This window comes from Triticum aestivum, chromosome 7D, assembly GCF_018294505.1.
Source record: "Triticum aestivum cultivar Chinese Spring chromosome 7D, IWGSC CS RefSeq v2.1, whole genome shotgun sequence".
NCBI classification, from domain to species: domain Eukaryota; kingdom Viridiplantae; phylum Streptophyta; class Magnoliopsida; order Poales; family Poaceae; genus Triticum; species Triticum aestivum.
The window spans coordinates 54,990,291-55,018,100 of record NC_057814.1 but is presented as its reverse complement, the minus strand read 5'-3'; the positions used below and the strand labels follow the sequence as shown (position 1 = coordinate 55,018,100).

General features: G+C 49.4%; 2 protein-coding genes and 2 pseudogenes across 4 annotated transcripts; 3 read left to right on the top strand and 1 right to left on the bottom strand.

Annotated features, from left to right (window-relative positions):
• The first annotated feature begins 560 nt into the window (after positions 1 to 560).
• LOC123170454 (wall-associated receptor kinase 3) lies at positions 561 to 4,751 on the top strand. Its single transcript, XM_044588317.1, has 4 exons — positions 561 to 771; positions 1,770 to 2,681; positions 2,807 to 2,977; positions 3,378 to 4,751. The coding sequence occupies exons 2-4, from the start codon at positions 1,859 to 1,861 to the stop codon at positions 4,559 to 4,561; spliced, it is 2,178 nt and encodes a 725-aa protein (XP_044444252.1). The 5' UTR covers positions 561 to 771; positions 1,770 to 1,858; the 3' UTR covers positions 4,562 to 4,751.
• Positions 4,752 to 6,039: 1,288 nt separating this feature from the next.
• LOC123170453 (wall-associated receptor kinase 3) lies at positions 6,040 to 11,818 on the top strand. Of its 3 annotated transcripts, none has more exons than XM_044588315.1 (4): positions 6,040 to 6,148; positions 8,918 to 9,820; positions 9,938 to 10,108; positions 10,280 to 11,818. In XM_044588315.1, the coding sequence occupies exons 1-4, from the start codon at positions 6,127 to 6,129 to the stop codon at positions 11,470 to 11,472; spliced, it is 2,289 nt and encodes a 762-aa protein (XP_044444250.1). In that variant the 5' UTR covers positions 6,040 to 6,126; the 3' UTR covers positions 11,473 to 11,818. The 3 variants fall into 3 exon arrangements, with proteins under 3 accessions (XP_044444250.1, XP_044444249.1, XP_044444251.1); XM_044588314.1 differs by lacking the exon at positions 6,040 to 6,148 and adding an exon at positions 7,830 to 8,144; XM_044588316.1 differs by lacking the exon at positions 6,040 to 6,148 and adding an exon at positions 7,850 to 8,149.
• A 2,275-nt stretch (positions 11,819 to 14,093) lies between these two features.
• On the top strand, positions 14,094 to 22,773 carry LOC123170451 (wall-associated receptor kinase 3-like; annotated as a pseudogene).
• A 1,414-nt stretch (positions 22,774 to 24,187) lies between these two features.
• On the bottom strand, positions 24,188 to 25,864 carry LOC123168628 (probable receptor-like protein kinase At5g20050; annotated as a pseudogene).
• Positions 25,865 to 27,810: the final 1,946 nt, after the last annotated feature.

The following is a 27,810-nucleotide window of genomic DNA, read 5'->3' as shown; positions in this document are numbered from 1 at the left end:
GGTTTCTTCTGTTGTTTCTTTTTCTTTTTATTTTTTATTTATCTTTCATTTTTTTCTTATTTTAATTTTAGATTTCCATTCTGAAAAAACTGCAGGCTTTTTTCAAAATTATGAACATTTTTAAAATTTTAGAATTTCAGTTTTCATGAACTATTTTCAAATCCTTGTACTTTTTAAAAATTCATGAACACATTTCAAATCCGTGAACATTTTGAAAGTTCATGATATTTTTCTCAAATTCATGAGTTTTTGAAATACATGAACTTTCATCAAATTCATGAACTTTTTCTCAACTCATGAATAATTTGCAAAATGCATGAACTTTTTTCAAAGGAGAAAACTTTTTTCTAATCACTACAGTACCTTTTTTTTTTATAGTCAGTACCTTGTTTTTTTATAATTCGCTACAGTACCTCTTTTTTTAGGCAAGCTACAGTGCCTCGTATCGCTACAAAGACTCTCCGCCCCGCACAGGCTCCGCAAATGGGCTGGCCCAGTTGGGGATGCTCTCTGTGCGCTAGAGTGAATCAAAAAACAAAATGGAATCACTAAAAAAAAAAACGAACCCCAATTCCCCCACCCAGCACGCCAGGCCGGCGATGCAAAGGCCCGCGCCGCCACCACCAGTGCGGCACCTCCGGGTCCTCCTCCGCCTACAGCCATGGTTCCTCCAGCCGGCGCCGACACGCGGAATCCGAGTTCCCGGTGCCACCCGCCGGCGGCGCCGCCCCCGCCGTCGTGCCAAGGCGCCGGGCTACCAGGCCCTGTGAGGTACGGGAAACCCTAGCCGCACGATGCAGTTACCTGCTTATCGGAGCTGGCGCTTGTGATTCGAGTACGACGCATCGACCATGCCTGGGACGCGATTTTATTTACTTTTTGCTGGTGAATTTTATCTTGTGTGTCCTTGTCATAGTGCACTGCAACTCTGCAAGCTCCGAGCATTTGGGGAAATTAGGAGCTTATCCAGTTCGAAATTGCATAATAGTTTTCCCAGTGCGCGCATGGCCAGCACAAAAATAGACAGTGCATACATTTTATATTGCTGGAGAAAACCATTTTACAGTTTATTGTGAATTTTAGTTAACTACGTACATGTGGAATCAGTAGCAAAACGATTTTTTATGCACTTGATGGTGGGATGGAAGAAATAGGCTGTTTTCCTGTGGCGAATGGGGGATTAGAGTGCTAGTTGTTGCGTAGAAGATTATTTCTACAATTTTTTTTTTTTGGATTAGAGGTAATATTTTCCCTACAGTTTCTAGAATGAGATAGAAAGAAACATGGAGTCTAGAGTCTGGACTGTAGACTTCTCCTTTTTGGTCTGCTCCCCAGCATAGACGCGTAATGAAGATGCGAACTTAAACTCTTGTATGGTGAAAGAAAACTTGAAATCAGATAATAATAGCTAAGAGAGACATACAGAGTTGATGCTTTGTTATATAAGACGAGCATTAACTTTATTTTCTTCATCTGATTCAGATATTGTTGGGTCAAAACGTTTGTACTAGTGGGATCAAACTCTTAACTAACTACTGATGTATTCCTTATGAATGGACTTCTATGACATTTTCCTTAAATGGTGCTTGGATTGGAGGGGCTTTGGCATACTCTGCAAGAACGCAAATATTTGTTATCTACTCACTCGCCGTATTAGGATTATTTTTTTGTATTTGTGGGGCCAAATGTCCCATAGCGACAGTATAAACATGCATCCAGAGTAGATAGATAAATATGTACATGATACATCTCTTGGCCCTTGCCTACAGGTCTGAAGCTCTTACTACTTGTCGCTGCCACGCTGACCCTGCAATATAGTGCTACCGCTTATGGGGCTGGGTACTTTGGGAGCATCAGCATGGCACGGCCCGGCTGCCCAGACAAGTGCGGTAACGTCAGCATCCCGTACCCGTTCGGCACCGGAAATGGATGCTTCCAGGAACCCTTTAATGTCACGTGCAATGTGAGCGGGGCATATCTGGCCTCCACCAAAGTAAGGATACTGGACATCAATCTTACTCTAGGTGAGATCCGCGTTCAGAACCCATACATAGCATGGCAATGCAACCATACCAATGGAACCAATAGTACTAGTGGTGATTTGGAAGGCCTACGTCTTGATCCTTTTCATAAGCTTTCCTACACCAAGAACAAGTTGACATCACTCGGTTGTGCTACACTTGCAATTGTCGTAGGAGGCACCAAGGGCAAGAACCAGCTTGAATACCCCACTGTCAACTCATGCTTTTCATACTGTACTGACGCAAGTAATGTGGATAATAGCTCTGGATGTGCTGGAATGGGTTGCTGTCAGTCCTCCTTCCCAGGAAATGTCAGTTCCGTTAACACCACATCTGAACCAGTACCAGATATATACGACTCAACCATCCAGTCTTTCAGCCCGTGCAGCTACTCTTTCGTTGTTGAGGAGGAGTGGTTCAAGTTCGATCCTTCATATGCCAGCTCTACCGATTTCGCTACTAAATATGCAGATGGAGTTCCTTTGGTACTCGATTGGATTGCCGGTAATGGAAGTTGTTCTGAAACCAGCAAGATGGGATCACAGTATGCCTGCCAAGCCATGAACAGCGAGTGCATTGATGTGTCCAATGGCCCCGGTTACCGCTGCAACTGCTCTCAAGGTTATGAGGGCAATCCCTATCTACAAGGAGGGTGCCAAGGTATGCATATGCATCGCCAAACGTCCACCTATGCTCTTCTTTCTGTCAGCTATTATTGTTCATGGAATGCGATTTCTGTTGATTCATGTTGAAATTCCCCTCACGCCCTCGAATATGATTGACAGACATCAATGAGTGTGAACCTCCAAACCAGTCCTTGTATCCTTGCAAAGGTAATTGCAGAAACACCGAGGGGAGCTACACCTGTTCATGCCCATCAGGATTCAGGAGCGATGATCCAAAGAGCATACCCTGTGTTCGAGCTGACCCAAACAAAGCACTGAAGGTGGTCTTAGGTAATGGTGTTATAAGAAATCAAAATATATTTTTGCACCCCAATTGTTCACACGCTGCTTTACCATTAACAGAAAGCTTTTTTGTACTTTTTTATGCAAGTCATATACAAACAGAGTACAGTTTGTACAGAGCTCAGAAGTTGGTCATAGCCTCATAGGTAATGGGGAAGTTAATGATTGAAATATTTTGCACACCTGTTGTGCATCACACTGCTTAATATAGTAAATTTGAAATCTCTTTTGCACTTTTTATGCTAGTTATGTAAGTCCATGAAGAGTTTGCATTCATATCATACAGAAAACTAGAGGGTGTGTATAGCACAACATGTTGCATTGTGTTTTAGCCAAATGTGGTCAATGTCTACCGGTTGAACTGATGGTATTTAGCCTCCATTTTCAGGCTTATCCGTCAGTGCTGTCTTCCTCATGGTTTGTTTCTTCGCTCTATGGGCTGAGTATCAGAAAAGGAAGCTGGCAAAAGAGAAGGAAAGATTCTTTGATCAGAATGGTGGTCAGATATTATATCAGCAAATTATGTCAAAACAAGTCGATACTTTGAGGATATTCACGCAAGAAGATCTGAAGAAGGCCACGAACGATTTTGACGAGAGCAGAGAACTGGGCAAGGGTGGTCATGGCACTGTCTACAAGGGCATTCTCAAGGATAACAGGGTAGTGGCTGTGAAACGCTCGAAGATCATGAACGTGGAGCAGACCGACGAATTCGTGCAGGAGATAATTATACTTTCACAGACCAACCACCGGAACGTGGTCAGGCTTCTAGGGTGCTGCTTAGAGGTGGAGGTCCCCATACTGGTCTACGAGTTCATCTCGAACGGGACTCTCTTTGAGTTTATTCATCGTAACCATGGAAGTCCACCTCCTTCGCTGGACACCCGTCTCAGGGTCGCTCAAGAATCAGCCGAAGCACTGGCCTATCTGCATCTGTCCACTAACCACCATATAGTCCACGGAGATGTCAAGTCAATGAACATTCTCTTGGACGACAACTACATGGCGAAAGTGACCGACTTTGGGGCATCGAGGATGCTCCCCAAGGACGAATCCCAGTTCATGACGCTGGTGAAGGGAACCCTGGGATATCTAGACCCCGAGTACCTGCAGGAGCGGCAGCTCACAGAGAAGAGCGACGTCTACAGCTTTGGGGTCGTGCTGCTGGAGCTGATCACAGGGAAGACGGCGATCTACCGCGGCGGCCTCAAGGAAGGCAAGAGCCTCGTGTCATCCTTCCTGCTCGCGATGAAGAATGAGAACCTCGAGGGCATCCTGGACCCGAGCATCGCGCGTGCGGGGATGGAGGCGCTGCTGCGAGAAGTCGCCGAGCTCGGGCGGACGTGCTTGGGCCCCAGGGGCGAGGACAGGCCTTCCATGACCGAGGTGGCCGACAAGCTGAAGGCTATGCGAAGCGCCTGGAGGGAGAAACTGGCGCCGGGGCATGTCAAAACAGAGTGCCTGGTTGTGTGCTCGTCGCCTGCGGCTCTGGCGCCGTGGTATCCCCCGTCCTCGAGGTCCTCCTCGGGGGAGCTGTACATGTCTGGAATAGGCATAGAGACACCCAGATGACAGTTGCATTCGAGCCTTCTACCAAAATGACAAACTAATTTATCCTACTAGAGGTACCAAGTATCTAAGTAAATGTTCTCATGGGATTTGTATGTTTTTTCTGTTTCGTTGTGGAGTCTTGCCATGACAGGCTATTCGATATCTGAACTTTCAGTTTCAGTGTGAAGAAACACACGCACACACACAAAAAAAAAACATTTTCAGGGCGATCAACAAGCACAAGTAGTTGATATGTTTTCAAGCAAACAATCGGAGTAGTAGGATAGTAGCGAAATATTTCATTCATACTCCCTCCAACCGGGTTTATAAGGGCAAGGCCAACGCGTAGCCCCAAACCAGATGCCCCGCAGGCCAGCTAGGTTGGGACTCCACCGTGGAGCAAAACCAGCAGCCTCGCAGGTGTCAGTGCTGCTTCTGCATCGTCGTATTTTAGGTTGAACTTTGGGCATGGATTTAACCAGAATCTGTATGTTTAGACTGAGCGGTCAATGATCCTCTTACTAGAGGCAGGCTCGTACATGAAACCATGTGTTGAGAATGTTTTCTTCTTTTTCCCGACTTTGTTTTCCTTTTTGATTGAGGAGTTGCCCGTGGTGGTTGAGAGGACAAGGGGCGCGTGCCATCATCTTTTCCTGTCTGTGACTGAGAGTGCCATTTCGCATAAATCTTCTAAAGACTAGGATGTGCCGGTTTTTTCTTAACACAGTACTGACGCAAGCCATTTACGAATTCAGCGTGGGCTGGAGATACCACTGTCCCTCTAACCATCCAACCACAGGTTGGTTCGCTTGTTTATTATTTGTTTGGCGCGTGAGGAAGATGATGGTGTTAGGATTTTTTTTTTCTAGGTGATGAGAGAATGCACGAAACTTAGGCTGGCTGTTGTTGATTAATTTGAGAAATTGTTGACCCAGTCAAAATCATGAATCAAATTCAAAACTGATTGCCTCAATTGAATGGGAAAGCTTCTTAAGAAATCGTTGATCCGATCAAAATCGTGAACCAAATCCAAATATAACATATTAGTTGAGTGAAAGGGCTATAAAATTAATCAAGGAGCAGCGTATATATCGAAAAAGAAAAAGGAGAGAAGGATCGGTTTCTTTTTTCTTTTTCTTTTTTGAGGGGTTGGAGAGAAAGGATCGTTAGGAGCGGGTCAAATAAAATACCAGCAGCCAGGACAGGAGGAAGAGCACGCGCGGAGAGCGGGTCGCCTCGACAAAAAAAGAACCCGGGTCCTTGGTCAGAGTTGAAGCGAAGGGGCCGTGGACCGGCACCGTATTCTGTCACGCCGAGCACCGGCCGGCCACGCCATTGACTGGCCGAGTTTAATTATACGACGCGACGGGAACGTGCGATGACCTGCGGTCGGCTCCCGCTTCCTCCTGCCCACCACACGCGGTTTTGGTCAGCAGTAGCAGTACGAGTACGAGGGGAGGCTGCTTGACTGCGTCTCAGTTCATCTCGTACATAAACCACGGTCTCCCTGGTCCTCTCTCCCGCGCGCGCGCTGAGGCACAGGCACCGGTGGGGGGTCGACGAACCCGGCGGCGAAGGCTCCGGCCATGGACTGGCCACTGATCGCCGGTAAGAAGAGCATGCATGTTCCTTCTCTTCTTGCTAGAGCGCTCTCATGCCGTCCAGGCTCGTTACGCGCAACCTTGTGCTCCAATTTCGTTACTAAGAAAGAGAGGACTACTGTAGTTTGTTCCGCTGCCCATGCACAGCACCCGGGTCTGTTGTCACAGCAGCAATTTCCTCTTTCTTTGCGAGAGGATTTCCTCTTCTTTTCTACTCCTTCCGTTCGGAATTACTTCGCAGAAATGGATGTATCTAGACGTTACATCCATTTTCGCGACAAGTAATTCCAAACGGAGGGAGTACAATAATAATAACTTGCCTCATGCCTGGCCTTTTACCATTTGCGATTAGAGTGCAATTAGCCTTATTAAATCTTCTAATAAAGGGTGGAGATGCGAGTATGGTGTTTTGGATCTCAGCCTCCATGAAGGCCGGATTTTTGAAAAATTCAAAATTTTCAGTTTTAGAAAGAAAAAACTAGGATGTGGGGTGTATGTGTGTCAAATTTTAAGATGAAATAAATTGAAATGCGACCTATACGAAGAAGAAAAATTCATGGTTTGGGCGGATGAATAATACCATGTGTTAAAAAGCCCCATATTTGCTTTTTTTCTTTTCTGCACAACCCTCGTTTCAACGTATTTCGTCCTGAAAATTTACACACTTGTGCATGTCTGTATATATTTCAGCCTTCATGTATGTATGCATTTTCTTTTTCAAAATTTTCTGAAATGTAAAAATACGAATTTTCATGAATTTTGAATTTTGCATTGGGCGGCCTACATGGAGCTCAGCCTCCAAAAGCAATTTCCGACGGAGACGCGGTGTTTTTAGTAAGATGGCAAAGTCAGAGAGAAATGCGAACGGGATTTTTTTTATTTGTGAAAAAGAATCTGAATATATTTAAAAGTTAACCAGGAGTACAACGCATTCTTAGTTGATAGAAATTAAATTGAGATTTCAGGACAGTTAAATTAAATTTGCCATTGAAGCATCTTTCAAAACAGTTTTTTTTCATAATACTAATTTCCATACACGAATTGTTATCATCTTCCAAAATGTCGTTTTGGAAATGACTGATGTACAACCCGAAGGCAAGTAAACACCAAACCTGGCCAAACGGGCCAGCCCGGCCCGGCCCGTGCTAATCGTGCCTGGCCCGGCACGGCCCGCCGTGGCACGTTTAATAGTCGGGCCGTGCTGTGCCGGCCCACGGGCGCTGCTACTTGGCCGAGGCACGGCCTGGTTACTAAACGGGCCGGCTCGTGCTAATCGTGCCTGGCCCGGCACGGCCCGCCGTGGCACGTTTTATAGCCGGGCCGTGTTGTGCTGGACCACGGGCGCTAGTCCTTGGCCCAGGCACGGCCTGATTACTATACGGGCCGGCCCGTGGCACGTTTAGCAATGCTGGGTCATCTTTTTTTAGCCTATTGGGCTATATTTTAGGCCTATTGGGCTATAATTTAGGTAATGTATATAAAAAATTGTGAAAAAAATAAAAATAAATAAACGGGATGTGCCGTGCCGGCCCGCGTGCCCAGCCTTCAGGCCCAGGCATGGCCCCTGGCGTGCCGCGTGCCGGGCCTGGCACGTTTAGCCCGGGCCGTGCCGTTCTTGCGTGCTACCGGGCCGGCCCAGTTAGCACGGCCGTTTGGCCAGCTATAGTAAACACCCGGCAGTTCAAGGAAAAAAAAAAGTAAACATCCGGCATCTCCACCCGACCTGACCGAAGTGACCCCCCACCCACCGTTGCCGCCTCGCCGGCGAGATGCCTGGCGCCGCCGATGGGAAGGCCCGCCCCACCTGTGCCCCACAGCCCTTAAGGAACCTCAGGGCCCTGCTCCGTCTCCAGTGAGTTCCGGCAGCCGGCGCCGGCACGTCGGATCCGAGTATCCGGCGCTGCCCGCCTCCTGCGGCGTCATGCGCAGTCCGCCCTACCGCTCCTCCGCGGCCGTATTCGGCCGATGCGCCTTTCTACGCTCAGAGCTACCAGACCCTCCCTGTAAGGTACGGCGAACCCTAGCCTAGTTGTACAGTGCAATTATTTGCTTATATATTGCGGATTGACGCGTGGTACTACACAACGCCGATTGGGGCGATTTTCTTTATTCTTGGCTGGAGAATCGTATTGTGTCGTTGACCTGCTGCTGACTCCGAGGTTGAAGAAGAACTGTAGCTCGTCCAGTTCGTATAATTAATAGAGGTGCTTGGTCTGAAAAGTCTCATATGAAAACCCAAATGACATATAAATACAAACCCAAATGAGAAATAAATACAAATAAGAGGTAGTACTTTCCCTACAGTTTCTAGAATGAGAACAAAAAGAAACATGCAGTCTGAGTTGTTATTCTTGTTTCTTTTTTATCTATACCAAATTTGAATTTAAATTCTTTCGCGATGGCAAAAGATTTGAAATCAGGAATAATTCAGAAACCCATGCAGAGTTTATGTTTAATTTTATAAGAGGAAAATTAACTCTATTTTCTTCATCCAGTTCAGATATTGCTGGGTCAAAATATTAGTAGTTGTGGGATCAAACTTAATTGACTACTCAGCTGTCCTGTATGATTGGGGCTGCAAGGGATTTTCCTTAAATGATGTTTTGGACTGGAGGAATGGCTTTGACATATTTTGAAATAAATCAAATATTTCTTATTTACTTGTATGATGTATTATGAATCTTTTGTTTTCTGGGGGGCCATATCACTAATTATAATATGCATCTAGCCCACATAGATCGGTATGTATATGACATCTCTTGGTCATTGCCTACAGGTCAGAAGCTCTTACTACTTGTTGCTGCCACCCTAGTCCTACATCATAGTACTACCACCTATGTCGCTGCGTCCTCTGGGAGCATCAGCATGGCCTGGCCTGGCTGCCCAGATAAGTGTGGCAACGTCAACATCCCGTACCCGTTTGGTACCAGAGAAGGCTGCTTTCGAGAACCCTTTAATGTCACATGCAATGAGACCGGGGCGTATCTGGCCTCAACCGAAGTTAAGGTACTGGACATCAATCTTACTGTGGGTGAGATTCGTGTTCTGAACCCACACATATCATGGGAATGCAACTACACCAACGGCACCAGTGGCAACGGTTCGGATGGCTTAAGCCTTGATCCTTTTCATAAGCTTTCCAACACCAAGAACAAGTTGATATCGATCGGTTGTGCTACACTTGGATTGATCTTAGGAGTCACCAAGGGCAAGAACCAGCTCGAGTTCCCCATTGTTAACACATGTTATTCAGTCTGCACTGATGCAAATAGCGTGGATGATAGCACAAAGTGCATTGGTATGGGTTGCTGCCAAACCCCCTTGCCAGGAAACATTAGCTCCTTCAACACCGTATCTTCATCATTAACATTTACAAACTCTGCAAGCCAGTCTTTCAGCCCGTGCAGCTACTCCTTCGTCGCTGAGGAGGACCGGTTCAAGTTCAATCGTTCATATGTCAGTTCTACAAATTTCTTAAATAAATATACAGATGGGGTCCCTTTGGTACTTGATTGGGTTGTTGGTAATGAAAGTTGTTCGGAAGCCACCAAGATGGGATCACAGTATGCCTGCAAAGACATGAACAGCAAATGTGTCGATGTGTCCAATGGCCCTGGATACCGCTGCAACTGCTCTGAAGGTTATGAGGGCAATCCATATCTACAAGGAGGGTGCCAAGGTACATATATGTGTCTCACAGAATCAACCTACACTCTCTGGTCTATCAGCTTTATTTGTGGAATGGAATATTCTTTTTATCCATGTTGACATTCTCCTCACTTCCTTGAAATGGCAGACATCAACGAGTGTGAACCTCCAAACCAGTCCTTGTATCCTTGCCAAGGTAAATGCACAAATACCGTTGGAAACTACACCTGTTTCTGCCCATCAGGATTCAGGAGCGATGATCCAAAGAGCATACCCTGCGTTCCAGCTGACCCAAAGAAAGCTCTTAAGGTGGTCTTAGGTAATGAGATCATTAGCAATCAAAATATTTTGTACCAATTATACAAGTCTAAGTATAGTTTATATACATGTCATATGGCAAAGCAATGGGCAATATGTTGCACTGGTTTTTAGCCATATGTGGGCACTGCCGCTAGTTGAACTGATGGTAATTTACTGTCATGATTTTCAGGCATATCCTTCAGTGCCATCTTCCTCATGGTTTGTATCTTTGCTCTACGAGCTGAGTACCAGAAAAGGAAGCTTGCGAAGGAGAAGGACAAGTTCTTTGATCAGAATGGTGGTCAGATATTATATCGCCAAATTATGTCAAAACAAGTCGACACACTGAAGATATTCACTCAAGAAGATCTGAAGAAGGCTACAAACGATTTTGACAAGAGCAGAGAACTAGGCAGGGGTGGTCATGGCACTGTCTACAAGGGCATTCTGAAGGATGACAGGGTAGTGGCCGTGAAACGCTCAAAGATAATGAACGTGGCCGAAACTGACGAATTTGTGCAGGAGATTATTATACTTTCACAGACCAACCACCGGAATGTGGTCAGGCTTCTAGGGTGTTGCTTGGAGGTGGAGGTCCCCATACTGGTCTATGAATTCATCCCAAATGGCACTTTGTTTGAGTTCATCCATCGTAGCTATGGGAGTCCACCTCCCTCACTGGACACCCGTCTTAGGGTCGCTCAAGAATCTGCCGAAGCACTGGCGTATCTGCATCTATCCATGAACCACCCTATAGTGCACGGGGATGTCAAGTCTATGAACATTCTCTTGGACGACAACTACATGGCAAAGGTGACTGACTTTGGGGCATCAAGGACACTCCCCAAGGACGCGGCCCAGTTCATGACATTGGTGCAGGGCACCCTGGGTTACCTGGACCCCGAGTACCTGCAGGAGCGGCAGCTGACAGAGAAGAGCGACGTCTACAGCTTCGGGGTTGTGCTGCTGGAGCTGATCACGGGGAAGACGGCTATCTACAACGACGGGCCCAAGGAAGGTAAGAGCCTCGTGTGGTCCTTCCTGCTTGCGATGAAGGAGGATAGCCTCGAGGACATCCTGGACCCGAGCATCGTGCGTGCAGGGACGGAGACGCTGCTGGGGGAAGTGGCCGAGCTGGGGAGGATGTGCTTGGGCCCCATCGGTGAAGAGAGGCCTTCCATGACGCAGGTGGCTGACAGGCTGAAGGCTCTGCGAAGCACCTGGAGGGAAGAGCTTGTGCTGGACCGTGCTGTAACGGAACATATGGTCGTGCACATGCCACCTGCAGCAGCTCCGATGCCTTGGGATCTCGCGTCGTCGTCATCAGGAGCCCCCTCGACGGTGCCGTACATGTCCGGAATGGGCATAGAGGCGCCCAGATGATATAGTTTCATCTGAACCTTCCTTTGGAGCGGTAGTGCCAAGAGAAAGTGTGTCTTAGAGGCTTAGAGCTTCAGGGTATAATGTGCAGCAGAAATGTACAGGTAGCTGTGCTGTGTTAGGTACCAAGTACTATGTAAGTAGAAGTTTGAATTTGTTGGTCTTGTGTGTTTCTGTGTGGAGTTTTCCATGACATTTGACTTTTCAATTTGAGTGTGAAGGAACACAAAAATCCAGTTTCCAGTACGAGAATTCGCATGCAGTGTTGTTCAACTACACATTAGAATTCGTTTTGGCGGTGAGGTTAACTCGGCCGGCACTGCAGTTATCATAATTTTGAACTGGTCTACTGGAGTAATCATAAACTGCAGTCAAAGAGAGCAATTTTACTGCAATCTCCTAGATATTGTACTCCTGCACATACTCCCTGTTTGATTAACTGGACACTGTTACTCCTCTGCTTAAAAAAATACTACCGGGCACTGAACACTGTTACTCCAGCAAGTTTACTGCATATTGAGTTTACTGTAAAAAATACTACAGCAAGGAGTAATGCATAAATTTGGAGTAAATTTGGAGTATGGAGTTGACAGTACTTCATAAAATATGGAATAATGCATAAATTTGTACTCCAGCATGTTTACTGCATACTCAGTTTAAAAATCAGTTTACTGTTAAATGACAGTAATTCAGTTTACTGTTAAAAATTGACAGCACTCCAGCAAGGAGTAATTCAGTACTTGGATTACCTTGGAACATTTCAAAAATAATTTACTGCATACTCAGTTTAAATTTCAGTTTCAAGCATACTTGGATTTACCTTGAAGCATTTGATTGTTAGATCTACTGCATACTCATCTGATCAGCAACAAGAGTACTTAGAGTACCTTGAATCATTGGACTCAGTCCAAACTCAAAATTTAGAGTACCTTTGAATCATTGGATTCATCTGATCAGCAACAAGAGTAGTACCTTGAATCATTGGACTCAGTCCAAACTCAAAATTTAGAGTACCTTTGAATCATTGGATTCATCTGATCAGCAACAAGAGTAGTACCTTGAATCATTGGACTCAGTCCAAACTCAAAATTTAACTTCTCATCTGATCAGCAACAGGAGTAAGATCAAGAACAGCAGTAAGATTAGCAGTTAGGCCAACAACAAGAGTACTGAGGAGCAGATCAACAGGGATAGGCCCACGCATTTTTACCTTGATCAACAACATCAGCAGACCAACAGCTGCAGATCAGCAGCAGCAGCACAACATCCTCTGCTTCTCATCTCCTCTGCTGTAGATCAACAGTAAGAAATTTCATTTGCATAATACGGAGAACATTCATTTGCATAATATTTATAATGGAGTATTCATATGGAGTGAACATTTTACTACAATTCGTTTGCATGATTGGAAACAGTAGAAATTTGCATATGGAGTAAACAGAAAACAGTCAACAACAGGGAATTCAAAATGCCAAAGAAGATACTCAATCAACAGTACTTATTTTGCATAATTTGCATATAGAGCGATGGTAACAAGGACATAGGATTTATCCAGGTTCAGGTTCTCTAAGGGGATAATACTACGTCATGTTTGTGTTTCATGCGTTGATGTGTAGTACAGAGTACATGTATCTATCAAGAGATTATAATATCTAATAGGCCCAGGATTACAAAACTCCTAGTCAGCTACATCGGTGGAGAGGAATCCTCCACGAATAAGGAGTCCTTGTCTTGAACGGCATGGTCTCCAAAGTCTTCTCCGTAGAGCGTCATGGCCCATTCGAAGTTGCCCAGGATGAAACCAACTAGGGGTCCTCAGCCCAGCCCACCAAGTCAGGAATTGGCATGGTGAGAAGCCCCTTGGCCGGGACAACGCCAAGTAGCCCCTGAACCGGTATTCAAGTTGGCCGAGCTGCTCGTCTACGTCGGTCGCCGGTCTTGAAGCTTGTCCAACAAAAGTCTTGCGAACATTGCCTTCATACGTCCGAGCTCCAGGTCGAAAAGCATCTGAGGTGATGTAAACCACCCTGGTCTTGGGAAATATTCTCATTTTGTTCGTCCGAGCTTCTTTTGTTTGTCCCTGTTCGCCCTCAGATCCTCGCTCCTATTTTTATTCTCATTTTCTGTTTTTCACTCGGGTCATAATGATCTTTTTTTTTTTACGAAAATCTACATGAGTTTGTTTCTATCCAATACTAGTTGTTTCTCAGTTGCGTGAAGTTACAAATTATTTTGCCCGATAGAGGAATGAAGCCTCCATCTCAAGAAAATTAAAATAGGAGCGAAGCCCCAAGTCCAAAACGTGAAGGAGGGCAAGCCAGGACCTCGTCGGAGGTGGGTAGGATTAGACAGAGCTCAAGCTCGAGACAACCTAGAGCGACGTCCCCGGGGAGGGCTCGAGTGGGGGGCTCGACGAAGATGCGGCAGGGGGAAGGAGGGGCAGAAATCGCGGGTTGAGCGAGGAAGATGAACAACGTCACTCGATGGGAAGAGGAAAGAACACAAGACGTTGGATTTGAATCAAACGGTTGAGAATGAGGAAGAGCAAACCGATTTAAATGAATACAATTATCAGTCTCGTGACCTACATGTGCTCCCTTTATTTTCTTATAATAACAATACGATTTTTCTACCCCTAAAAAAAACAATACGATTTTCCGGAAAAAGGAAATATAACAATCTATGTTCGCTATCTTTCACATGGGCCCGTGCTGTAAGAATTCGCTTTCTTGCTAAAAAAAACAAAGAATTCACTTTGGAAATGTCCGATGTACCCCCCAAGGCCCGGCCGCGTCCCAATCCCCGACCTCGCCGGCGACATGCCTGTCGCCGCCGATGGAGCTGCCTGCTCCATCTGCGCAGCACCACCAGTACGGAACCTCCACTTCCGGCGAGTTTCCGCGGCTGGAGGTCTGTCCCCTCCTACCGGCGTCGGCGCCGCGACGTTGGATCCGGGTATCTGACGCTACCCGCCTGCCCCGCAGCCGTGTTCGGCTGTCGCGCCGTGCCGTGCTCAGGGCTACCAGGCCCTGTAAGGTATGGCGAACCCTACTCGTACGGTGCAGTGATTTGCTTATCGGGGCTGGGGCGTATGGTGCGACTGGTCAGGGGCACTTGGGGCGGGTGGCATTTTTTTCCTCTGTTGATGGAGAGTTTTTCCTGTACCGATGTGATTCAAACTCGAAGCCTTAGGAGATTAGGATGAACTAGGAGTCGAAGAATACCTGTGTAGCTCGTTCAATTCGAGATTGCTCACGCTTCTTTCCTGGAGCAGAGATGTGCTATAAGCAAGCACCCAAGTGACCCATTTTGTTCACAGTAAACATTCAGTTGCATCGTGGAGGGGATTTTCAGTTTACTGCATTACATGGGAAATCAGGGGGGAAATGGGCTGGAGGTTTCACTGTGATGACATGTAGGAATCAAATTCATGGAGTGGCGGCGTGGAAGAAATAGGCTGTTTACCGATGGCAAATGACTGAAATATATTACTATATAGAAGATGAATTCTTACAATTCTTTGTTTCAAGATGTAACATCGCAACGGATAAGCAACTGATAGAGATATTCCATCCCAAAAGTTGCATATAAAGACCCAAAATGGCAAGTATGTGCAAACTGAAACAATCACTAAAAACAAGCTACTCTAAAAATGTTTTTTTTCTTCGGGTAATTACAGTAACAAGTTCTCGAATGAGAACAGAAGTAAAATGGAGTCTGCAGTAAATACTGAATGGCAGCTTCTTTTTTATCTACATCCAGCATAGATGCATAATTTGTCATGTTTTTGTGTCTTTCTTTCTTCGTACCTAGGTTAATTTTGAGCTTCAGTTCTTTTGTGGTTAATATGGACCTGAAATCAAAGAAAACCATTGATAGATATTCAAAGTTCATGTTTTACTTAGGAACATGGGCTATACCTTTGCTCTCTAAATCTGATTATGTCGGAGTAATTGGCCACGGATACCTCGAAGACGGAAAGACAATAATTCAAGACATCGGGGCTAGCAAAGCCCCTCAGTCCGACTGCCTGGCTGCTCCTGCCGGCTCCCCGTCCGACTGCTCTGCCCGGCCGGATGCCGGCTGCCGACTGTGCCGACCAGCCGGCTGCCGGCTGCCGACTGCGCCAACCAGCCGGCTGCCGACTGTAGCCCGACCCAACACCGACACGACCCCGACGAGACGGCCATACCGCGGACGAGACAACTGTACCACGACAGTGACACTTGTCCCTGGGCACTATTTATGAAGTGACCCAGGGGACAAGTGTAACACCCCACCATGCCTTGCCCATGCCACCACATAGCTTACTCTCAAAGCTAGCCATGCCTATATATATGGACGCACATCCATCCATCCAGGATGGACTCTCACGCACACACCCTCAAGCAAGCTAGCTAGCAAGAGAGCAAGCTAGCCATCTATCCATCCACTCCCACGGGCAAGTATGCCCAAGCACACCCATATGGCCAGAGGCAACGGCCACCATGCCACATACATATGCAAAGCCAGATGCCTATGGCATTGATTAGATACAGCTCCAGGAGCACTCTGTACCAGATATACATACCAGAGATATTCAGACATGCAGGAGTAGGGGTATTATCTCTCCGGAGAGCCCCGAACCTGGGTAAACTAGTGCGTGCTACTCGCATACCCGCTCCCGGGCCTATCAGCAGCAGTCTTACCCTCACACTAAGCCCTTGTGGCATCTGTCGACTCGCAAGCCCCCCGTGAGAATACCACGACAGTTGGCGCCCACCGTGGTGTGGTACTACTACTATGCTACCACGCTGCTGCTGGTTTCGCAGTCCGGGCGGGACCATTTTTCGCCTTCACCGCCGCGGCGTCGCGCCGTCTCTCCGATAGCGGTCGGGGGCTCAACATCGACATGCCCCCGGAGTGGCCGCGAGGGGCGGCGCGCCCTCGCCGTCGGCTTCGCCATCTTCGTCGTCACCGCGGCGTCGCCGTCGTCTCTCCGGTGGCGCTCGGGGCCCGACATCGACATGCCCCCGGAGTGGCCGCGAGGGGCGGCGCGCCCTCGTCGTCGGCCTCGCCTTCTTCACCACCACCGTTGCGACGCCGGCCGTCCGTCCGCGCGCGCGCTGCGCGCGGGGCCTCGCTTCAGTCGGCCGTGCCCATCCACGCACCGCTCGCGTATGCTCCCCTCCGTGTTGCGCCTTGCTTCGGCTGAAACGCATGTTCACTCCTCCACATGCCATCTTTGCGAGCTAGCTAGATGCAAGTCAAACCGTGGTCATACATCATCCATACACTACTCAAAGAACGGCGTGATTTCTTGTTGGCGCCCATACTGCACCATGCCTCGTGCATCTCCAGCCGCGCTGCGTTGACCCAGCCGGACTGCCCGACGCCTCTGCTTTCGTGGCCACACGTCCGCGCGGGCCTTCTCCTCTGCAGCTGGCGCGGCCTCCAGAGGTGCATGCGCCCGCGTGCTGCTGCTTCCCACACGCGTCTCACCCCCACACGCCGGCGCTGCTGCTTCCCACACGCGTCTCACCCCCACACGCCGGCGCTGCTCAGCCCGCGCTGCTGCCGGCCGCGGCTCTGCCTGTGCTACTCCAGCCCCTGGCTGCTGGCCCCACGCCGGCTGCAGCGCCCGGCCTGCCGCGACCCCGCCTCCGCCGGGTGCTCGGCTCACCGTCCGGCTCCCACGCTGGCTCGCTCGCCGCCTCACCTCCGGGCGCCCGGGTGAGCCTCAGCCGGCTCCCGTTGTTCGCTGCCGCAGCCTGTCGGTGTCGTTCGGGCAGCCGAGAGAAAGAAAAATAAAAAGGGCCGAGTGAGGGAAAAGTCAAGGGCCAACTGCCCACGGCCCGGCTGAAAAAAATGAAGAGCTGTGTCCGACTGCTCAAGGCCGGCTGGGAGAAAAATAAAAGGGTCGGCTGCCCGAGATCCGGCTAAAAAAGCCAAGGGCCGACTGCCCACAGCCGGCTGGTGAAAAAAAAAGTGACCGGGTGAGATGGCCGGCTGCCCGAGAGTCGGCTGGAATAAAAGAAAAGATGAAAGAAATGTGCGTCCGGCTGCCAGATGTGCGTCCAACCGCTGGCTGCCTGGCCGGCTGCAAAAATCCCGACTAATGTGTCGGAGTCTGCTTGCCCAGCCAGCTGAAGAAGAAAAAGAAGAAGAAAAAGTAGTCGCCGGGAGATCCGGCCCGACTGCTCAGCAGTCGGCCCGAATCTCGGGGGCTACACCCAACGGGTGCGTTGACGCGCCCCCGCGAAGAAGAAGACAAAGTAGTTGCCGGAAGATCCGGCCCGACTGCTCAGCAGTCGGCCCGAATCTCGGGGGCTACACCCAGTGGGTGCGCTGGCGCGCCCCCACGGAAGATTGCAGACAAGAGAAGAGTTCTGTCCGGCTCCCAGCAGCCGGTAGAAGAGAAAAGAAAGAAAAGGGCGCTGGCAGACGCCTCGCCGCCTGGCCGGCTGTGCCAGGCCGGCTCGGCTGCGTTCTGCTTGCCGCCTGGCCGGTCAGGCCCGACCGGCTGGACCCTCCTCGAGCGCCTAGAGGCTCGAGGGCTACACCCAGCGGGTGCGCCGATGCGCTCCGCGAGCGCCGAGCCGCGCCGGCTGTCTTCGACGACCTCCGCCTCGGCTACACGAAAATCAATGTGAGCTCCTCACCCGCATATTTTTGCATCACGAGAGCACGGATAACCTTGAGCGATGCTCGGGGGCTGGCCGCTTGGCCTGAGACGTTAGTTCCCGCAGACGGCTTAGTAGCGTGCGCGGTACCAAAGGCCCACTCTTAGTCATAGACCGCAGAGCGGCTATCCGGCTAGCAAGAGTGAACGCTGGAGGCCACCCACGCGAAAGACGTCTGGGAAGAAAAACGGTTCGGGCGACCCGGCCATTTCCTTTACAAGTATCTGCTCGGTCGAATCTGCCCTCAGACTCTGAGTACTGTACACTCCACTTCGCGGCCCACTCTCAGCCACAGACCGCAGAGCGGCTGTCCAGCGAGCGAGAGCACAAGCCAAAAAGCGGAGGGAACACGAAAAAGATTGAAGGGGGCTCGCACGAAACCGAGTCGGCACCCTCCGCATAAAACTTGCAATGCTAAAAGCAATCATTTGATATATCTGCGTGGACTAACTTTGTCTTTTTGCATGATCATTTCCATGAACACCCGCCAAAAAACCTCCGCCCAACTTTGCCAAGTTGCCCGGAGGCTTGGGGGCTACTGTCGGAGCAATTGGCCACGGATACCCCGAAGACGGCAAGACAATAATTCAAGACATCGGGGCTAGCAAAGCCCCTCAGTCCGACTGCCCGGCTGCTCCTGCCGGCTCCCCGTCCGACTGCTCTGCCCGGCCGGATGCCGGCTGCCGACTGCGCCGACCAGCCGGCTGCCGACTGTAGCCCGACCCAACACCGACAAGACCCCGACGAGACGGCCATACCGCGGACGAGAAGGCTGTACCACGACGCCATCATGTACAGTGACACTTGTCCCTGGGCACTATTCATGAAGTGACCCAGGGGACAAGTGTGACACCCCACCATGCCTTGCCCATGCCACCACATAGCTTACTCTCTAAGCTAGCCATGCCTATATATATGGGCGCACATCCATCCATCCAGGATGGACTCTCACGCACACACCCTCAAGCAAGCTAGCTAGCAAGAGAGCTAGCTAGCCATCCATCCATCCACTCCCACGGGCAAGTATGCCCAAGCACACCCATACGGCCAGAGGCAACAGCCACCATGCCACATACATATGCAAAACCAGATGCCTATGACACTGAGCTTAGATACAGCTCCAAGAGCACTCTGTACCAGATATACATACCAGAAATATTCAGACCTGCAGGAGTAGGGGTATTATCTCTCCGGAGAGCCCTGAACCTGGATAAACTAGCGCGTGCTACTCGCATACCCGCTCCCGGGCCTATCAGCAGTAGTCTTATCCTCACACTAAGCCCTTGTGGCATCTGTCGACTCGCAAGCCCCCCGTGAGAATACCACGACAGATTACAAGATTCCAAGATTGTTGGGTCAAAGCATTTGTAATAGTGGACTAAACTCTTAACTAGCTACTGATATATTTCAAACAATCGGGGGTGAGGAATGACCAAACACAATATTCTAGAAGAAAGCAAATATTTGGAATTTATTTTATTTTATGCGAGGCCAAATGACTCATATCAATTACTTGGCTGTTGCCTTACAGGACAGAAGCTCTTACTACTTTTCACCACCACCCTAACCCTGCAACATAGTACTATCGCTTATGGGTCTGAGTCCTCTGGGAGCATCCGCATGGCGCGGCCTGACTGCCCAGACAAGTGTGGTAACGTCAGCATCCCGTACCCGTTCGGCACCGGGAATGGCTGCTTCCAAGAACCCTTTAGTGTCACATGCAATGCCAGTGGGCCATATCTAGCTTCAACCAGAGTTAGGATACTGGACATCAATCTTAGCATGGGTGAGATTCGTGTTCTGAACCCACGTATAGCATGGGAATGCAACTACACCGACGGCACCAATAGCAGCGGTTTGGATGGGTTAAGACTTGATCCTTTTCATAAGCTTTCCTACACCAAGAACAAGTTGATATCGATCGGTTGTGCTACACTTGGATTTATCGGAGGAATCACCAAGGGCGAGAACCAGCTTTTGTTCCCCATTGTTAACTCATGCTTTTCATTCTGGACTGGTTCAAGTTCAATCATTCATATATCATCTCTACAAATTTCGCAACTAAATATACAGATGGGGTCCCTTTGGTACTAGATTGGGTTGTTGGTAATAAAAGTTGTTCGGAAGCCACCAAGATGGGGTCATAGTATGCCTGTCAAGCCAAGAACAGCCAATGCATTAATGTGTCCAATGGCCCTGGTTACCGCTGCAACTGCTCTCAAGGTTATGAGGGCAATCCCTACCTACAAGGAGGGTGCCAAGGTATGTATATGCATCTTGCAGACTCAACCTACACTCTTTCTATTAGTTGATCCATGTTGGCATTCTCCTCACTTCCTTGAAATGACAGATATCAATGAGTGCGAACCTCCAAACCAGTCCTTCTATCCTTGCAAAGGTAATTGCAGAAATACCGGATGGAAACTACATCTGTCTATGCCCATCAGGATTCAGGAGCGATGATCCCAAGAGCATACCCTGCGTTCCAGCTGATCCAAAGAAAGCGCTGAAGGTGGTTTTAGGTAATGATGTTGTTACTTGTTAGTAATCAAAATATTCTGTACCAATTATACAACTCCAAGTACACTTTGTATGCATGTTATATGGCGAAACAATGGCGCAGTATGTTGCACTGGTTTTTAGGCAAACGTGGACAGTGCCGCTAGTTGAAATGATGGTAATTAACTATCATGATTTTCAGGAGAGCGGCGATTTGGCTCCCGGGCTCAGATGAGCCCGGGCCAAATGAAAAAATAGAAAAAAAATTCAAAAAATTCCAAAAACAATTCGGGTGGTAGATAATTAGGTGCGTGAGATTCGCTGCAAAATGCAACTCGTTTGGACATTTGAGCAAGTCTGTGCAAAAAAGACAAAATCGGGGTCTGTGAAAAAGTTTACTGTTCACAAACTGTTTTGACCCGATTTGTCTTTTTTGCCGAGGCCTACTCAGATGTCCAAATGGGTTGAATTTTGGAGCGGACCTCACGCATCAACTTATCTACCACCCGAATTTTTTTTGGATTTTTTTGAATTTTTCTAGTATTTGTTTTGAATTTTTTGCTTATCAGGTGCAGATGAGCCCGGGCTCCAGGATGAATTATCCGATTTTCAGGCATATCCTTCAGTGTTGTCTTCCTCATGGTTTGTATCCTTGCTCTACGGGCTGAATATCAGAAAAGGAAGCTTGCCGAAGAGAAGGACAAATTCTTTGATCAGAATGGTGGTCAGATATTATATCGCCAAATTATGTCAAAAGAAGTCGACACGTTGAAGATATTCACACAAGAAGATCTGAAGAAAGCTACAAACGATTTTGACAAGAGCAAAGAACTGGGCAGGGGTGGTCATGGCACTGTCTACAAGGGCGTTCTGAAGGATAACAGGGTAGTCGCCGTGAAACGCTCAAAGATAATGAACGTGGCCGAAACTGGTGAATTCGTGCAGGAGATTATTATACTTTCACAGACCAACCACCGGAATGTGGTCAGGCTTCTGGGCTGCTGCTTAGAGGTGGAAGTCCCCATACTGGTCTATGAATTCATCCCAAATGGCACTCTATTTGAGTTCATCCATCATAGCTACGGGAGTCCACCTCCCTCGCTGGACACCCGTCTTAGGATTGCTCAAGAATCTGCCGAAGCACTGGCGTATCTGCATTTGTCCATGAATCACCCTATAGTGCATGGGGATGTCAAGTCTATGAACATTCTCTTGGACGACAACTACATGGCGAAGGTGACTGACTTTGGGGCGTCTAGGATGCTCCCCAAGGACGCGGCCCAGTTCATGACGATCCTGCAAGAGCGACAACTCACGGAGAAGAGTGATGTCTACAGTTTCGGGGTCGTGCTGCTGGAGCTGATCACAGGGAAGACAGAGATCTATAACGACGGGCCCAATGAAGGCAAGAGCCTCGTGCGGTCCTTCCTTCTCGCGATGAAGGAGGACAGCCTTGAGGACATACTGGACCCGAGCATCGTGCGCGCAGGGACGACGACGCTGCTGGGAGAAGTGGCCGAGCTGGGGAGGATGTGCTTGGGTCCCATGGGTGAAGAGAGGCCTTCAATGACCCAGGTGGCCGACAGGCTGAAGGCTCTGCGAAGCACCTGGAGGGAAGAGCGGGTGCTGGACCGTGCCATGACGGAAAATATGGTCGTGCCCATGCCACCTGCGGCAGCTCCGATGCCTTTGGATCTCGCGTCATCGTCGTCGGGAGCCCCCTCGACGGTGCCGGACATGTCCGGAATGAGCATGGAGGCACCCAGATGATGGTTCAATTTGAACCTTAGTGACTGGAGGAAGTGTGTGCGCTAAGAGGCTTAGAGCGTCCAAGATTTATCCACTGTCCAGCAGAAATGTACAGGTAGTTCTACTGTATTATGGGTATCCAAGTAGATGTTGGAATTTGCTGTGTGTTTTGTGTTTCAGTGTGGAGTCTGCAATGTGAGTGTGAAGGGACACAAAATCCAGTTCCCTTTCTTCCCGTATTCAGTATGTGAATCCAGTGTTAGTATGAAGGGAAAATTCAGTTCGCCGCAACGGATCGATCATCGATTCAATTGGGCCGTGCCGACTATCATTTGGATTTTTTTTCTTAAAGAAACATTCGGATCTATTAACCAAACAAGTAGGATATTCCTACAGGAAGAACACAGGAAGATTTTTTGGGCATGGTCGCCGGATCGCTTCGGAAACTTCTCAGTGCGTTCAGCATATAAACTGATGATTGCGCTGCAGCGTGATACAAGTTCAGCATCAAACTCGCTTACGTGAAGGAAAGCTTCTACGTGCTCAGGCAATTTGGTATGAGAATGGACTTTCTGGCTATGTCCATGGAAGCATATGCAATACGTGATGGTGCCCAGCTGGCGTTTGATCTTGGGTACAGACGAGTGCACATTTGAAAATTGAAACAGATGCACAATTGGTGGTTAAATTGTGGAATTCTCTTGAGAGTGACCGCTCGGAGATAGCTAACAGGATTAAGGAAACTCAAGAGCTTTGCGGGAATTTTGTGGAGTTTCAACTATCCTACATACCTAGAGAAGCAAATGAACTGGCACGTTTTATGTCATTATGTGCTAAACAGTGTAGTACCTCTAGGCGTCGATGTCTTTGGATCAACTATATTCCGCCCTTCCTCGAGGCTCGTGTGTGGAAGGATTGTAATCCCGCTGGTTAAATTAATAAAGCTCTTGATTCTCAAAAATAAATTAAAAGAAGCAGGACGAAGATGAGGCTAGAGGACCCAATTGCAAAGGTAATTCGGCGCCACTGCCACATCGATACAAACTCTAGCCTCATCATCGAGAACCGATGACAGGAATCTATGCCCGTGAATCATGGACGCTAACTGATGACAGGAATCTATGTCGACGAATCATGGACGTTGCCGGACACAACACCATAGGTGTTAGGGATTTATAAAGGCCAATGTTTAAAACGAACGAGCATTAGATGAATGATAAGATTTAAAACATACTCTCTCCATCCCAAAATTCTATCTAGACAAATATAAGACAAGAATTTTGGAAATGAGGTAATATATTTTAGGGTTAAGTAAGACAGGAATTTTGACAAACATTGGGGGTGTTTGGTTCAGGGACTTTTTAGTCCCAGAGACTAGAAAAAGTCCCTAAAAAGTCCCTAGGAACCAAACGGGAGGGACTTTTTCTACACGGACTAGAAAAAGACTCTACTAGAGAGTCTTTTTTGATTAGTCCCTGGGACTAGAAAAAGTCCTAAGACTTCTGAACCAAACACCCCCTTAGTGATTGGTTTGTAATAAATTATAAGTTACCTTGTATCCAACCTCCATGGCACTAGCCACTGGGTGCGTGAAAATGGCACAATCAAACCGGCATGCTAACCGGAATTGTGCCATCGACTCCCCTCTCCTCGCCGCCGGCCGCCTCCTCATCCCTACCCTAAACCCTAATTTGTTTTCCGCCCTCTTGTTTCATCCTCCCGGCTCCCGAGGTTGAATAGCCATCGCTTCGGTACAAGCAGCATGCCACGTGGCAATGCCTACAAATTTTTGCTTCACAACTGACAAGTGGACCGCCTCCGTGGCGAACTGATTGACTAATCACCGTCTAACCCCACGCCACGTCAGCACAAGTCTCACCCATAAATGGACGCAGTTAAGGCTAAGAGGTGACTCGACAGCGCTATCTCCCTGACAGGTAGGACATGGCGAACGAGTCGCACTTGCTCAGCACCGACGCCGACGAGGCGGCCCTCCCGGCCGGGCCCGCCGACGGCAGCCGGAACGGCCCGCCGCCGCGCGCGCTTGTGGCCGAGCGCCAGCAGGTCCTCCATGATCGTGTCCGACGGCGGCGGCGCGTCCACGTCCCCGGCGAGCCTCCCCTCCAGCATCTCCAGCACGCGCGCCATGCTCGGCCGCGCCCAGGCCTTCTCCTGCGCGCACCACAGCGCCACGTGCACCGCGCGCCGCACCGCCGCCTGCTCCGCCTCCCCGACGAGCCTCCGGTCCACGACCTCCATCACGCGCCCCGCCTGCGTCATCTCGGCGGCGATCTTGGGCAGGTACGACCACCCGCCGTCCTCCTCGGGCCGCACGCAGCGGCGGCCGGCGACCAGCTCCAGCAGCACCATGCCGTAGCTGTAGACGTCGGACTTCTCGGTGACGCCGGCGCCGAGGAGCCACTCGGGCGCCAGGTAGCCCGCGGTGCCGCGCACCGCCGTGACCACCCGGCTCTGGTCCTTGCCGGCGAGCTTGGAGAGGCCGAAGTCGGAGAGGACGCCCCGGAAGCCGTCGTCGAGGAGGATGTTCTCCGGCTTGACGTCCAGGTGCAGCACCTTGGAGCGGCAGTCGTGGTGCAGGTAGGCGAGCGCCTTGGCCACGTCGACGGCGACCTGGTGGCGGCGCGGCCACGGCAGGCAGCCGCGCGGGCGGTCCTCATCGGCGCCGCCGCCGGGGGCGGGGGCGGGGAAGATCCAGCGGTCGAGGGAGCCGTGGTCCATGTACTCGTAGACGAGGAAGCGCGGGGAGCCGAGGCAGAAGCCGAGGAGGCGGGCCAGGTTGACGTGCTGCGCGCCGGCGATGGCCGCCACCTCCGCCCGGAACTCCTTGTCGGCGCGTCCGGCGGGGCCGGGTCCGTCGGCGGCGATCCGCTTCACCGCCACGGGGGGCCGTCGTCGAGGACGCCGCGGAAGACCGTGCCCGAGGCGCCCCGCCCGGCCACGCACCGGAAGTCGTCCGTGGCCGCCGCCAGCGCGTGCAGCGAGAACTTGCGCGGCAGCCCGGCGACCTTGCGGAAGTAGCTGTACTCGGCGCGCAGCTCCTCGCCGTCGTCCAGCGCCCGCCGCGCCGCCATGCGCTCCGCCCGCCCCGCCGTGCAGTCGAGCAGCAGCAGCAGCGTGAGGACGGTCGCGGCCAGGACGGCGGCCGTGGAGAGGTAGAAGGGCCTGGAGAGTGGGCGCAGGCAGAGGTAGAGGGCCACCTCGGCCGCCACCAGCACCGTGACGGCCACCGCGACGGCGAGGACCTTGGCCTTTCTGCTGCTCCCCATCCGTGGTCTGATCCCTGACTGACCATCGTCCAAGAAGGTCTTGCGCCTCGTCCTACTCCCAGTTTGTTTAGACTTGCTGAATGTCTCTCTTGAGTCGTAAATTTGGAATAGGATAGGATAGGCAACAGGAGGGCAACTGTTGAAACCGAGAATAGAATAGAAAACCCTAGGATAGGCAGCAGGAGGGCAATTTGTGACAGCTGGCGCTAGCATGCCGACCATATCTGAATCACCACCATGAGGCCGTGGACTGCAGCGTCGTTGGCCGATCAGCACCCGTGTGGAAGTCCATCAGACTAGACACAATGGATACTAAGATAGAGTAGTAACATGCCCATGTTATTAGTTTATGTTACTACCTCTATAGTGAGGAGTAACATATGTGTGGTAACATGCAACACTTCATTTATTAGGCTATAGACACATCTTGCCTTGATATGTGTGATGTTACTCATACTAGTAGTAACTAGCTATGTTACCACTTTGATCTCTTTCTTCATTTATTGCATGCCACATCATCTATTTAACCTAGATATGTGTGATGTTACTACCTATGTTACTCCCATTGTGAGTAGTCTCACGTCGCCGCCACGGTCCGCCACCAAGCAGATAGCCCGATGTGCCCAACCTCCCGCCATCGCCGCAAGAAGGACACGGCAGCCACCTGCCGCGGCTCCTCGGCAGGGCCATCTAGCCGGGAGTGGACGCCACCACATCCCGAGTTAGGCAGCGCCGCCCGCCGAAAAGGACCCCATGGCCCGCCTTGCCATGGATTCTAAGGAGGCCAGTATCCCCTCGCCGGAAGAGGTGCTTGTGCCGGAGCAAGCCGGCGCGTGAGGAGTGATGCGGCTTGAACTACGTCGGTATTTTCCCGAAAGAGGGAGGGATGATGCAGCACAACTACGGTAGGTATTTCCCTCAGTGATGAGACCAAGGTTATCGAACCAGTAAAAGAACCATGGAACACTACATGAACGGTACCTGCACACAAAGAACAAATACTTGCAACCCGACGTAAAAGAGGGGTTGTCAATCCCTCACGGGTAAAAAGATAGGTAAAATTGTATTAGATTGGACAAATAGATCTCGCGGGGACGCGAGATAAAATAATACCAATAAATTGCAGCAAGGTATTTTTGTGTTTTTGGATTAATAGATCTGAAAATAAAAATAGATCTCGAAGGCAAATATGATAAAGAAGAGACCCGGGGGCCGTAGATTTCACTAGTGGCTTCTCTCGAGAAAAATAGTATACGACGGATAAACAAATTACTGTTGGGCAATTGATAGAACTTCAAATAATCATGATGATATCCAGACAATGACCATTATATAGGCATGATACATCTCCAACGTATCTATAATTTTTGATTGTTCCATGCTATATTATATTCTGTTTTGGATGATTAATGGGCATTATTATACACTTTTATATTATTTTTTGGCACTAACCTATTAACCAGAGGCCCAGCCCAAATTGCTGTTTTTTTTGCCTATTTCAGTGTTTCGCAGAAAAAGAATATCAAATGGAGTCCAAACGGAATTAAACCTTCGGAAACGTGATTTTCGGAACAAACGTGATCCACAGGACTTGGAGTCTACGTCAAGAAATCAACCAGGAGAGCATGAGGCAGGGGGGCGCGCCTACCCCCCTTGGGCGCGCCCTCCACCCTCGTGGCGTCCTCGTTGCTCCACCGACGTACTTCTTCCTCCTATATATACCTACGTACCCCAAAACTATCAGATACAGAGCCAAAAACCTATTTCCACCGTCGCAACCTTCTGTACCCGCGAGATCCCATCTTGGGGCCTTTTCCAGCGCTCCGCCGGAGGGGGCATTGATCACGTAGGGCTTCTACATCAACACCATAGCCTCTCTGATGATGTGTGAGTAGTTACCTCAGACCTTCGGGTCCATAGTTATTAGCTAGATGGCTTCTTCTCTCTTTTTGGATCTCAATACAAAGTTCTCCACGATTCTCGTGGAGATCTATTCGATGTAATCTTCTTTTGCGGTGTGTTTGTTGAGACCGATGAATTGTGGGTTTATGATCAAGTTTATCTATGAACAATATTTGAATCTCCTCTGAATTCTTTTATGTATGATTGGTTATCCTTGCAAGTCTCTTCGAATTATCAGTTTG

What these genes read in the sequence shown, in the direction of transcription:
- LOC123170454 (XM_044588317.1), top strand. Translation starts at nt 1,859, where the DNA reads ATGGCACGGCCCGGCTGCCCAGACAAGTGCGGTAACGTCAGCATCCCG. An exon ending in TCTACAAGGAGGGTGCCAAG is followed by an intron (nt 2,682 to 2,806) that starts GTATGCATATGC and finishes TATGATTGACAG; the next exon opens with ACATCAATGAGTGTGAACCT. An exon ending in AGCACTGAAGGTGGTCTTAG is followed by an intron (nt 2,978 to 3,377) that starts GTAATGGTGTTA and finishes CTCCATTTTCAG; the next exon opens with GCTTATCCGTCAGTGCTGTC.
- LOC123170453 (XM_044588314.1), top strand. Translation starts at nt 8,063, where the DNA reads ATGCGCAGTCCGCCCTACCGCTCCTCCGCGGCCGTATTCGGCCGATGC. An exon ending in AGAGCTACCAGACCCTCCCT is followed by an intron (nt 8,145 to 8,917) that starts GTAAGGTACGGC and finishes CATTGCCTACAG; the next exon opens with GTCAGAAGCTCTTACTACTT. An exon ending in TCTACAAGGAGGGTGCCAAG is followed by an intron (nt 9,821 to 9,937) that starts GTACATATATGT and finishes TTGAAATGGCAG; the next exon opens with ACATCAACGAGTGTGAACCT.